This window comes from Myotis daubentonii, chromosome 21 (assembly GCF_963259705.1).
Source record: "Myotis daubentonii chromosome 21, mMyoDau2.1, whole genome shotgun sequence".
Taxonomy (NCBI): domain Eukaryota; kingdom Metazoa; phylum Chordata; class Mammalia; order Chiroptera; family Vespertilionidae; genus Myotis; species Myotis daubentonii.
In genome coordinates, this window is record NC_081860.1 from 18,258,707 (window position 1) to 18,271,620 (window position 12,914).

Here is a 12,914-nt window from a genome sequence, read left to right on the forward strand (position 1 = left end):
GCCCTTAGGTCAGGGGGGGCCGTGCCCCGGGGAGAGGAGGCCTCCCTGGGTGGAGCTCAGCCCCATCCTGTGCTGCTGCCGTCCCCCTCGGCAGCTCTGACCTCACAGCCCGGCTCCTCCACAGGCCGCCGCCTTGGCCGTGTGCCAGTATCTGGCCGTGGAGTGTGCCCACCCGTCCAGCCCCGTGTTCGAGGACGGCAGCTCCAGTGAGGCCAGCACGCCGGTGCCCGCGCAGCACCTGCGCCCCATCAGAGCCAGGAAGCAAAGGCAGTCGCCCGTGCCCACCCTCCCCATCGTGGTCCAGCTCATGGAGATGGGATTCCCGAGGAGGAACATCGAGCTCGCGCTGAAGTCGCTCACGGGCGCCTCAGGGAACGCTGCCGGCCTGCCAGGTGCTGTGTCCCGTGGCTCTCACGGCGCCCTGTGTGCAGGCTGACTTTGCAGGGCGGGGGCGCGGGCTCACTGGGTGTGTGCCTGCAGGTGTGGAGGCCCTGGTGGGGTGGCTGCTGGACCACGCCGACGCACCGGGCACCGACCTCTCGGACCCCGACACAGCGTCTGAGGACGGCTCCGATGAGGAGCTGCTGGAGGACTTGGACGACACAGCCTACGCTCTGGTCAGTGCCCCTACCGCCCCCCAACCCCCACCGTGTCCTGGGCTCCGGGCTCCGCCGGGGGCTCTGTGGTCTGCCGGGCACACAGGGACGCCGAGGCTGGCAGAGCCTCCTGTGGCTCAGTGAGCATAGGCCCTGTCCCCATACCCGGGCACGGTGGACGGTGCTCCGCGAGAGAACCTGTGCACGCGCCGCCTCCACTTCTGACCTGAGCAGACGGTTTTGTGGACGGATGGGCGGTGCCTCGAGGTGTCTGTGTCTGGGCTCCGAGAGGCACCGCCTGTGGGGCTGGTGCTGCTGGTCTCTCGGATGCGGGGCTGGCTTGTCAGTGGCTCAGAGTCCCTTCTCCCGTCTTTCCAAGGGAGGCCTTCTGCTTGCTCCTCCCCCCATATGAGTTGTAGGGAAACCGGTGACTATTTCACACTAGTTCTTCGTGTTGTAGGTTTCACACAGTTTCTCTCAGGAGGGTCATCTGTGTCCCGTGTTTTAAAATGCACTTGACCTTTCGCAGTCCTCTGGGGCCGTGGTGACGGAGAGCCAGACGTACAAGAAGCGGGCGGACTTCCTGAGCAACGACGACTACGCCGTGTACGTGCGGGAGAACATCCAGGTGAGCAGCTGCTGAGCCAGAGCCGCCTCAGGTGCGCACGCAGGTCCTGCTCCCGCGTCTGGGAGAGGCCGCGGGCAAGCAGCATGCACCGCACGGAGGCCCCCTGTCACGGTTTATGGAGGAAGGGAAGGGGGCGAGCTGGGTTTGTCCTGGGCAGAGACGGTGCCCTGCTCTCACGGAGGCACCAGACCTTGCTCACGGCCAACACGTGTGCCCTCAGGGTTTGGTGTGCTCCGGCCCTCGTCCCTCTTGGTCGGGCGTTCTTCTGCAGGGTTGGGGTCGGGGTTCATCTCTGCTTGCTCCCTTGCTTTATGGCACGAGGTGGCCCGGGCTCCCGGGGCGCTTCGTGGCTTCCCAAGGAGCCCTGGTTCCCTCAGCGAGAAAGGCTTGGCACTCTGTGGGGAGGAAGCCGTCCCAGGAGCAGTGGCGCTGCTCTCACGGCCCCCTCCTCAGCCGCACACCGGGCTGACTTCCCATCTGGTGTCGCTTGAGGTGGGCATGATGGTGCGGTGCTGCCGGACGTACGAGGAGGTGTGCGAGGGTGACGTGGGCAAGGTGATCAAGCTGGACCGCGACGGGCTGCACGACCTCAACGTGCAGAGCGACTGGCAGCACAAGGGGGGCACCTACTGGGTGCGGTACATCCACGTGGAGCTCCTAGGTGAGCCCCGCCCCCCGCCCCCCCCCCCCGCCCCCCACCCCAGACAGCACCAGCGTGCTCACCTCAGCTCCTCCCTCGGCACCTCTAGGCTACCCTCCCCCGAGCTTCCCTGCCCACATCAAGATCGGAGACAAGGTGCGGGTCAAGGCCGCGGTGACCACCCCGAAGTACAAGTGGGGCTCCGTGACACACCAGAGCGTGGGCGTCGTGAAAGGTAACGCCCTTGGCGGCAGCACCCAGTGCTCGCTTTCCTCAGCCCACAGAGACTGTTCCCTCGCTCACGGGGAGAGAAACGCGCGAGGAAAGCCGGTGGCCTGCGAGCGGGCTCTGTCGTCCTGCTCCAGGCGGGAGCACCGTCGGGGCAGGTGGGGAGGGCGTGTGCCCTGGAGCTCAGGGTGCCCCTGCGGATACTTCGGGGAAGGGTCAGGAAGCAGGTAACGCTGAGAATGGGAATCTTAGTAAGCACAGGCAGTCCTCGGGTTACGTCGGACTCGACGTACATCGTTTCGTGGTTATGTCACCATCTCCCATTTATTTACAAAAAAAAAGTCCCGTCATTTCGACTAGTGTACATATGTGCTTTATGTTTTTTATTCTTTGCTAGAGGCCTGGTGCATGAAATTCATGCGGGGGGAGGGGGTGTCCCTCAGCCCAGCCTGCACCCTCTCCAATCTGGGACCCCTCGGGGGATGGGCGACTGTCAGTTTAGGCCCGATCCCTGTAGGACTAACCCTGACCCTTACCCTGTGGGATCAGGCCTAAACCGGCAGTTGGACATCCCTCTCACAATTCAGGACTGCTGGCTCCCAGCTGCTCGCCTGCCTGCCTGCCTGATCACCCCCAACCACTCCCCTGCCAGCCTGATCGACGCCTAACTGCTCCCCTGCCGGCCCGGTCTCCCCCAACTGTCCTCCCCTGCTGGCCATCTTGTGGCTGTGGGCACCATCATTTTTGAGGGCAGGGCAGTCAATTAGCATATTTCCTCCTTATTGGCTGTGGGCGCCGCCATCTCTGTGATGGCGTGAGGGTCATTTAGCATATTCCCTCCTTATTAGATAGGATTTACCACAAGTAAAGGTCAGGAATTATCTTTTAAATTTTTTTTATGGTTTCACTTCATAACTGCTGTGTATGTGCTCCTTGTCAGTGATGTAGGTGCTTATGTAGGTGGGTTCCGACTTACGGTGAAAATCTCGTTACATCGCCGTAGGAACGGATCTCCAACGTAACCCGAGGACCTACTGTATTCCCCAGGAGGCAGAGAGGATGGAGCCAGGAGGAAGTTACTGGAGGAGGCAGGTGGGCCTGGCCTCTGGGCGGGGCCTAGTTGCTGGTTTGGGGCGACTTGAACTTGGTCAGACGTGCCTGTGGTCCTTGTCTCCACCCGGCCGTCCCAGGGTGGCCTGTCTGGGATGCTCTGTCCAGTGTCCTTCCCAGCGGCCCATATGTGAGCGGCTGGCCAGCTCCCTCAGACTGGGGCCATTTTTCTCTTTTTCTTAATACTTTATAAAAACGTAGGACAAAGTTTAAGAATGGAAATGTGCAAGTGATGACAAGAAGGAACTGGAGACACAAAGTTCTCCATTGATACTTAATGTGACGTTGAGGTTTCAGATCAGACCGGTGGCATCCTTCAAAAGGCACGGTGTGTCCGCTTTAACAGTTGCGTGAGAAGTTAAATTAGGTTTGCATGTGCTTTAATTTTACCTTTGAACTCGTTTCATCCATAGAGAAGTCCCGCTCTGTTCTGAGCATCGTGGAAAACTCCTGCTGTGAACGGCGGGGGGCGGGACGGGGGGGGGGGGGGGGGGATGGGGCAGGGCAGATCAAGTCGCCCCAAACCAGCAACTAGGCCCCGCCCAGAGGCCAGGCCCACCTGCCTCCTCCAGTAACTCCCTCCTGGCTCCATCCTCTCTGCCTCCTGGGGAATACAGTAGGTCCTTGGGTTACGTTGGAGATCCGTTCCTACAGCGATGTAACCCGATTTTGCCCGCGGTGCTGTCCAGGGCAGGGCAGACGCTCACACTGCAGGGGCAGGCTCGCTGACGTTCCTCTTTAGCTAGGATCTTTTTTAACAAAGAGCTCTAGAAGTCAGACCCGGGTGGACTTCGGAAACAAGAGCTTGGTGTCCGAGTAAAGGCTCCGCGTGAGAGCTCTCGTCCCAGGGCCTCCGAGAGGCTTTGGTGACCGTGGCCGCTCCGGGCACGCTGCATGGGCGTGGTGTCACGAAAAGCAAGCCCGCCTGACTGGGGAGGTCCCGGGACCAGCTAGAGAGCAGCGCACAGGGAGCCTCCGTGGGCCCGATGCGTGCCCCCAGGCCCCTCCGTATGTGAAGTGATCCCTGGCGTGCAGGCTAGCTGGTCCTGGCGTGTCCACATGGCTCAGAGAGGCTCTCCGTGTGAGACCTCAGTCGCCACGTCGGACGTCGCACGGCGAGGGTGGTCTTGGCTTTAGGTGTGGGTGCTTCTGGGGCCGGCGCCCAGGCAGTGTCTGTGCCCCCAGCCTTCAGCGCCAACGGGAAGGACGTCATCGTGGACTTCCCACAGCAGTCCCACTGGACCGGGCTGCTCTCCGAGATGGAGCTGGTGCCCAGCGTGCACCCCGGTGTCACGTGAGTGCTTGTTGGCCGCAGGTCATGGCGGGGGGGGGGGGGGGGGGGTTGGCTCTCGGGGGAATGAAGGGCAGCACCTTACCTCCTCTCTCGAAACAGATGCGACGGCTGCCAGGTGTTCCCCATCAACGGGTCCCGGTTCAAGTGCAGGAACTGCGACGACTTTGACTTCTGTGAGCCGTGCTTCAAGACCAGGAGGCACAGCCCCAGGCACACGTTCGGCAGAATCAACGAGCCAGGTGAGGCGGGGCCTGCTCTGAACGGGCAGTGACGGCACCGCTGTGCTCTGTGCTCCTCGTGTCCGTGTGTGTGCCGTGAGCACCCCATGTCCACGGTGGGGCGGGAGGACAGCCTGCCCACAGCTGGTGGAGGCCACGGGAACTAGAGCCACAGGGTTTGTTTGCTTGTGTCTCACTTGGCCGGGCGGCTCGGGCTGAGCGTCATTCCATGAACCAGGAGGTCAGAGTTCGATTCCCGGTCAGGGCACATGGCCAGGTTGTGGGCTCGATCACCAGTGTGGGGCGTGCAGGAGGCAGCCAATTGGTGATTCCCTCTTATCACTGATGTTTCTGTCTCTCTCCCTCTCCCTTCCTTTCTGAAATCAATATGTACATGTATGTATATGTACGTCTACATCCTATATAATAAAAGGCTAACACGCAAATCAACCGAACAGCTAAACGACCAGTTGCTATAAAGCGCACTGACCACCGGGGGAGACGCTCAATGCAGGAGCTGCCCCCTGGTGGTCAATGCGCTCCTACAGGGGGAGCGCCGCTCAGCCAGAAGCCAGGCTCACGGCTGGCGAGCACAGTGGTGGTGGTGGGAGCCTCTCCCGCCTCCGTGACAGGGCTAAGGATGTCTGACTGCCAGCTCAGGCCCGCTCCCCGCAGGAAGCAGGCCTACGCCGTCAGTTGGACATCCCCCGAGGGCTCCTGAACTGCAAGAGGGCGCAGGCTGGGCTGAGGGATACCCTTCCCTCCCCCCGGGTGCACGAATCTCGTGTGCCGGGCTCTTGTGTATGCATAAAGGAGGGAGCTCATTGCTGTGTAACTTCTTTGCTTCCTGGTGTGCAGCACGCACTCTAACACTTGCTCACCGCCCACAGGACAGTCGGCTGTCTTCTGCGGCCGCTCGGGAAAGCAGCTGAAGCGGGGCCCCAGCAGCCAACCGGGTGCCCTGCTGGACAGCTGGTCCCGCATGGTGAAGAGCCTGCATGTGTCCTCCTCCGTGAACCAGGCCTCACGCCTCATCGACGGCAGCGAGCCCTGCTGGCAGTCCTCCGGGTCCCAGGGCAAGGTAGGGCGGCCCAGACCCTGCCCTGACGCCTCACCTCAGAGCTTCCCTGGACTTGGAAGCCACTGGATCCTATTGCAACGGTCCCTTAGGGCTCAGTGCACATTTCCGTTTATTATTATTACTAGAGGCCTGGTGCATGAATTCATGCACTGGTGGGGCCAGCCCCTCCCCCTGGTTGAACTCCCAGTTGAACTCGCAGTCGAGGGGACATTTTGCATATTAGTCTTTTATTATATAGAATTATAGTTTATTTATCTATTTTTAAGTACCCACCGAGGATATTTTTTCCATTGACCTTCAGACGGAGTGGAAGGGAGGGAGAAGGGGAGGGGAGAGAGAGAGAGGGAGAGGGAGAGGAGCATGGGTGTGAGAGAGACACATGGACTGGTTGCCTCCTGCACACGCCCAGACCAGAGCCGGGAATTGAATCTGCAACTGAGGTCTGTGCCCTGACCAGGAATTGAACCCGAGACCCTCAGGTCTGCGGGACAACACTAACCACTTAGCCAGACCTGCAGGGCAGTTTATAATTATTCTAAACATACCATCCAGCGTTCACTGTCTGAGGTTTTAGACAATATCGGGAGCAGGTTTTGTCTAACGACCCGCTAACAGGAGGTGTGATGGGGTCACGCCCTACGCCCCCTCCTGCAGCATCCCACCCCGATGCTGCTCTGTCAGAAGTTCCTCTCGCACGTCTTGGCCTGTGAGATGTTGTGTGTTTGCACTTGTGTGGGGAGAGGGGGAGCATCCCGGGGCTACGCAGGACAGATGTGGAGCAAGCGCTCTCCCCACTGGACTCGTGTTTTCTGTGGCCCACGTCTGACAGCTGCTCAGAAGCGAGGGGGGGAGGAGCTCCGAGGAGAGTCTGTCTCTCAGGCCACACGATGGGGCTTACAGTCCCGTGCTGGTTCGGGCTTTACTGATACGACCTTAGCAGCTGGACCTTACTGACTGGGGTTGCTTTCTTTTCAAAGCACTGGATCCGCTTGGAGATTTTCCCCGACGTCCTGGTCCATAGACTGAAAATGACCGTCGACCCTGCGGACAGCAGCTACATGCCCTCCCTGGTCGTGGTGTCAGGTACGAGGGCGTTGGCTCCGCGTGCCCTCCGTCAGAGAATGGAACCTCCTGGTCTGATGCTTGTCTCCCTCCCTCTCTCCCAGGCGGGAATTCCCTGAATAACCTCATTGAACTGAAGACCATCAACATCAGCCCCACCGACACCACAGTGTCCCTGCTGAGCGACTGCACAGAGGTGAGTGGCGGGCGGGGCCCGTCTCCATGCCTGCGTCTCCTCACCGTGGTGGGAGGTGGCCTGGCGCCCGCAGGCAGCCGGCCCGTGTGCTGCTCTCATCTGTGAGCGCGGTTCCCGCAGCCACGGGGTCCCGGCGCAGGGCGCGTCTTCACGCCGAGGGCCTCCCTGCTGCGCTGAATCGGTCGTAGGCTGTGATGGCTCAGCAGGGGCCGGAGTCCGGGGCTCTGTTCTGTCCTGTCCGGTGGCAGACAGGCACGTCTGTCGTTCTGTCTGGAGCGTTGTGAAGGCTCCGACCGCCTCCTTCCCAGGACGTCTTGTTCGGGGAGCTCTGAGGCAGCGGCCGCGCAGGGGGGCTCTGGCCCCTCATGTCTGTGAGACAAACACTGAGTCCCCGACCTCCCAACCTGACCTGCCCCTGGCTGGGGGTCTCCAGGACGTAGGGACAGGACGCACCTTAGCACGCGTCCAGGGCTGACGGGTCCTCGCCACTCGGTGGAGGGCGTGGCCCCAGGGTCTGCAGCTCCCGGTGCGTGTCCAGTACCACAGGTACATCGAGATCGCCATCAAGCAGTGCCGGAGCTCGGGCATCGACTGCAAGATCCACGGCCTCGTGCTGCTGGGGCGCGTGCGCGCCGAGGAGGAGGACTGGGCCGCCGTGCCCTTCCTCGCCTCTGACAACGAGGAGGAGGAGGACGAGAAGGGCGGCGCCGGGAGGTGAGCGCGGGGCTGGGGCTCGTGCCAGGTCCCCTGGTCTCCAGGGCCCCCCCAGCGTGTCGGGCACACGCGGTCGGGTTCTCAACAATTACCATTTGGTTCAACTCAGGGAAGTGTTTGATGCAGAAATACGTTGTGTTTAGAAAAATACCTTTCAAATAAGGAAATAAAAACGTTTGATTTTTCTACCGAAAGTCACAGTTAACCCTTTGGTGTACGTCCTGTAGTTTCCTTTCTAACTGTCCCCAATCGTGTTTCCTGTGGAAACGGTATGGCATGGGGCGTATTTATAGCTTGCTTTGCTAAGTGTCTTATTGTTCACTTTTAAACTGAAAATGTTATTGTAAAATATACATAGAGTTTCCCATGTTGACTTAGAAGAGAGGGAGCAAGAGAGAGAGACAGAGAGACGTCAGTGTGGGAGAAACGTCCACGGCTGCCTCCATATGCACCTCTGGGGTCAAACCTGTGCCTGTGTCCGATGAGAGCTACACCCTACAACACGCCTCGTGAAGTCAGCGCGAGAAATGTTACCTCGCCAGGGCCTGGTCTCTGGAACCCTGGGTTCCATCCCAACTCACAGAGAGCAAAGCACACGAAGCCAGGAACCTCAAGCACCGAAGGAGCGCGTCGGGCATCAGTCCCGGGTGCTCTGTGTCCCGAGATCAAGGCGGGCGGGCTGCGTCGATGAGCCCTGCAGCGCTGAGGGCAGGAGGGGCTCCGGTGGGCAGCCTCCTGGACGCGGATGGGCGCGTGCGCTGGCAGAGGGTAAACAGGAAGAGCGCTCGGAACTCTGTGGGGACGCCTGTGACAGTCTTTCTGGGGAGAAGCGACCAGGCCCGTGTCTGGCCTTAGGGACCTGGCCACAGTGCCGGGCCCGCTGGGGGCTCTTCTCCAGGGACGGTAGGAGCTGCTGTCTGCAAGCAGCTGTGGTGCTCAGCTCAGAGCCCTCCCCCGGGAACAGGCGGGAACTCAGTTCCTTATGAAAAGGCGTCGGGCGGGGAGGCAGACATGGGAGCTGTGCAGGCTGATTCCTATGTGACTCGAGGCCCCAGGGTTCGGACGTTGTTTCCGACAGAAATGAGCCAGCCGTGTGATCGAGACGGCTTTGCTTTTCGTTCTGAGACATTTTTCATGCTGAACGGCCTGCCTTTCCCTCTGGCAGCCTCATCAGGAAGAAGCCTGCGGGGCTGGAGTCGGCAGCCACGATCAGAACCAAAGTGTTCGTGTGGGGCCTGAACGACAAGGACCAGCTGGGCGGCCTCAAGGGCTCCAAGGTACCTGGGCCGGAGCTGCCTCGGGGGGGCTCCGCACACGGGCCAGCGGGGGGGGGGGGGGGAGGCGCTCCACACACCACCAGCCTCAGGGCCCACACCCACCCCCCATGTGCGACCCAGAGAAAAGGTGACCACTGGTCATTGTTGTCATGCAAATCACGTGATTCCTTGTATCGTCGGCTAAATTACTGGTAATCTTAAAAGTGTAAGTAAAACTGTGTTTTCCATGTTTTAACAAAACATCCTGTTCCAGATAAAGGTTCCTTCGTTCTCGGAGACGCTGTCGGCTCTGAATGTCGTGCAGGTGGCGGGTGGCTCTAAGAGTCTGTTTGCAGGTACGGTTCCTCCCGCATTAAAAACGGGTCCCTTGTGCTCCGCGCCAAAAACCCCCGCTGTGGTGTCTGAGCTGAGCCCTGCCCCCGCTCTGCCCACAGTGACCGTGGAGGGCAAGGTGTACGCCTGCGGCGAGGCCACCAACGGCCGGCTGGGGCTGGGCATGTCCAGCGGCACCGTGCCCATCCCCCGGCAGGTCACGGCGCTCAGCAGCTACGTGGTCAAGAAGGTGGCCGTGCACTCAGGTACCTGCCCGGCGTGGCTCTCGGCACCGAGGAGCCCGGGCCCTTCAGTAGCTCTCTCGGAGCTGCCCTCCCGTGCCCCTCCCCGGCTCGGCGTCCCAGCGCCTCTGCACCCTCCTGCGCACGCTCAGAGGTGTGTCCTTGCTGGGAGAGCCTGTCGCCTTTGTCTGAGCCCCAGTGAAAGAGAAGCCCTTAGAAAAGTCACGCTCCTGCCGCTCGGCCAGCCCTGCCGGGCACTGCAGGCCTGAGCATGGGATGCGTTGTGTCTGTACGAAAGGTGGGCTCACACCACGAGAGAGGCCCCAGAACAGAGGCCGAGCGGAGGGCACGTCCCTTTTCTCTGGGGAGGGTCCCGGCCAGTACGGCTGCTCTGAGCCAGGTCAGCGACCACCCAGAGCCCCACCTGTCCCATCTCTGTCTCGGTCCTCTCGGGCCAGCTCGTTGCTGCCCTCCACTTGGTCCTGCCAGGGAGGACTAGGCGGGCGAGAGCCTGGGAGCTGGCAAGGGGGCACAGGCCCGTGGGGTGGGGGGCGGAGGGGGAGGGCTGGGAGGAGGTCCTTGTGGGGAGAGTGCAGGGATGCCCGAACTGCCGATGGGAGCGTTTTGCTGAAGTGACCCTGCGGGCAGCTCAGACACGCGGTCTCCGGGGCCTTTGCCTGGTCACAGACGCACTTATTTTCCTCTCCCCTGACGTGTGGTCTTCACAGATTAACAGCAGGAGCCCCGTTAACAGCAAGGTTATTGTGCTGCTGCTTTGCAAGTAAAATTCTTCCTGGGACGCCAACTCTGTAGCTTCATAAAAGCTCCCTTTGTCTATGTACTTGTCCCGAGATGTGTGCGTGCTGCACGCCGGGCAGAACGAACGGGGTTACCTGTGCCCTGTGTCTGCCCACCTTTGAGAGCTCACCCCTGTGTGATTGCAGGCGGCCGGCACGCCACGGCTCTGACAGTCGACGGGAAGGTGTTCTCCTGGGGCGAAGGGGACGACGGCAAGCTGGGCCACTTCAGCCGGATGTAAGGGCCCTTCCCTCGCACCTGCCACACAAGCCCGTCCCCATCAGGGGTGCAGGCCTTGGCACGCGATTCTGCAGAAAAGTAAACAGGACAGTTACTCATGAGAAGGGGACTGGAAGCTGTCTTAGAGCAGCAGCTGTGAGCATGCCTTCGCCTCCCCATTCTGTATTAAAGGCTGGGTCCTATTAAGTTGATCTGTACGTGTAGATCTGTGTAGATGTCTTCTTTTTTTTTTATTACTGATTTCAGAGAGGAAGGTAGAGAGAGGGAGAGGGTGAGGGAGGGAGGGAGAGAGAGAGAGAGAGAGAGAGAGGAGAGAGAGAGAGAGAGAGAGAGAGAGAGAGAGAGAGAGAGAAAGAGAGACAAACATCCATGATGAGAGAGAATCATGGATCGGCTGCCTCCTGTGCGCCGCCTACTGGGGATGGAGCCCACACCCTGGCATGTGCCCTGACCCGAATCAAACCTGGGACCTTCAGTCCGCAGGCCGACGCTCTATCCACTGAGCCACACCCGCTAGGGCTCCTTTTTCCCTCTTTACACACAAGCTGGGTTGGTCAGGGCACGTTGCTCACTTGCTCCAGGAACTGCGACAAGCCGCGGCTGATCGAGGCCCTGAAGACCAAGCGCATCCGGGACATCGCCTGCGGGAGCTCGCACAGCGCGGCCCTCACATCCAGCGGCGAGCTCTACACCTGGGGCCTCGGGGAGTACGGCCGGCTGGGGCACGGGGACAACACGACGCAGCTGAAGCCCAAGATGGTGAGCGCCCAGCGGGTGCTCGCATCTGGGAAGGGCTCCCTCGCTTTCCCGAGCCGTGCGTGACTGTCCCCTTGTCACGCAGGTGAAAGTGCTCCTGGGGCACAGGGTGATCCAGGTCGCCTGCGGGAGCCGAGACGCGCAGACCCTGGCTCTGACCGACGAAGGTGAGCCGGCCCCGCTTCCCCCGGGGGGTGGGACCCGGAACCGGGCTGAAGGCCTCTCCCTCCCCCAGGCCTGGTGTTCTCCTGGGGTGACGGCGACTTTGGAAAGTTGGGCCGGGGAGGAAGTGAAGGCTGTAACGTGCCCCAGAACATCGAGAGGCTGAACGGACAGGGCGTGTGCCAGATCGAGTGCGGCGCCCAGTTCTCCCTGGCGCTCACCAAGTCGGGAGTGGTGTGGACGTGGTAGGTACCGCCTGCCCCCCGCTGTCGTGCTGTGCGGGCGTGTGCCCTCTCCGTGCCCGTGGAGTGCTGAGCCGCTGGGTCCTTGCTCCCTAGCACCTCCATCCTCCCTGTTCACGTTGGGGGCCGCAGGCTCGGAGGCAGTTCCCGCTGTCGCTGGGTTGTCGGGAAAGAGCACGGAGGGCGGGCGCCAGCTTGTCCTTCCTGCGGAGGGGAGACTGTCCAGGGCTCCTCTGCCTTCCCGCGTCAGCCTGGTGTTTCTTGTGAAGCTGGTTTCATTAAGTCCGAGGGGAGCGGGCACCAGCTGGCCTGGGAAGAGGGACAGGCTTAGCCTGAGCATCAGGGCCCAGAGCAGCGCGAGCAAGGCCACCACCGGGGACGCTTGGGCGGCATCCCAGGTCATTGGTTGTGTTTTCAGTCTCTTTATGTGAAAACCTGCATCAGTAATGTCAACATGGGGACACCACTAGGCTTTCGCCGGCAGAGGAGGTGGTGTGCTGACTGAGGCAGGATTTCAAAGCCCGTGGCTCAGTGGCCTTGCCCTCGAGCCGCTCCGATGCCCTAGCCAGGAGCGCTTCCCTGTCGAGCATGCAGGCTGTCGCCTGGACTGCAGCACACCGGCTTGGTTTTGCGTTTTTGTTGTTTGGTTAATCCTCACCCAAGGATATTTTTTCTCCATTGATTTTTAGAGAGGAGAGGGAGGGGGAGAGAAACATCGATGTGAGAGAGACATCGATTCGTCAATTGGTTGCCTCCCGCACATGCCCCGACCGGGGCTGGGAATCCAGCCTGCAAACCAGGCATGTGCCCTTGACCGGAATCGAACCCGTGACCCTTCAGTCCACGGCTGAAGCTCTCCCCGCTGAGCAGCCCCAGCCAGGGCTAACGCACCGTGGACCTCCCGCAGGGGCAAGGGGGACTACTTCAGGCTGGGCCACGGCTCGGACGTGCACGTGCGGAAGCCGCAGGTGGTGGAAGGGCTCCGAGGGAAGAAGATCGTGCACGTGGCCGTCGGGGCCCTGCACTGCCTGGCGGTCACGGATGCAGGGCAGGTGAGCGAGGGCGTGGCGAGCCCGTGTCCAAGGGGGAGCGCGCGCTGATGAGATGTGTCATTAGTG

General features: G+C 61.1%; 1 protein-coding gene across 2 annotated transcripts in view; it reads left to right on the forward strand.

The window, feature by feature from the left end:
* The window catches only part of HERC2 (HECT and RLD domain containing E3 ubiquitin protein ligase 2), a 73,176-nt gene that overhangs the window by 40,323 nt on the left and 19,939 nt on the right, over nt 1–12,914 (forward strand). For both annotated transcript variants that reach the window (XM_059678086.1, XM_059678087.1), the window contains exons 46-64: nt 125–392; nt 481–617; nt 1,126–1,224; nt 1,717–1,885; nt 1,974–2,099; nt 4,388–4,496; nt 4,596–4,735; nt 5,605–5,795; nt 6,773–6,878; nt 6,962–7,053; nt 7,592–7,767; nt 8,933–9,044; nt 9,298–9,379; nt 9,479–9,622; nt 10,543–10,633; nt 11,218–11,395; nt 11,478–11,559; nt 11,628–11,799; nt 12,704–12,848. In XM_059678086.1, the coding sequence (XP_059534069.1) occupies nt 125–392; nt 481–617; nt 1,126–1,224; nt 1,717–1,885; nt 1,974–2,099; nt 4,388–4,496; nt 4,596–4,735; nt 5,605–5,795; nt 6,773–6,878; nt 6,962–7,053; nt 7,592–7,767; nt 8,933–9,044; nt 9,298–9,379; nt 9,479–9,622; nt 10,543–10,633; nt 11,218–11,395; nt 11,478–11,559; nt 11,628–11,799; nt 12,704–12,848 (2,619 nt within the window). The remainder of the gene's footprint in view (nt 1–124; nt 393–480; nt 618–1,125; nt 1,225–1,716; nt 1,886–1,973; nt 2,100–4,387; nt 4,497–4,595; nt 4,736–5,604; nt 5,796–6,772; nt 6,879–6,961; nt 7,054–7,591; nt 7,768–8,932; nt 9,045–9,297; nt 9,380–9,478; nt 9,623–10,542; nt 10,634–11,217; nt 11,396–11,477; nt 11,560–11,627; nt 11,800–12,703; nt 12,849–12,914) is intronic.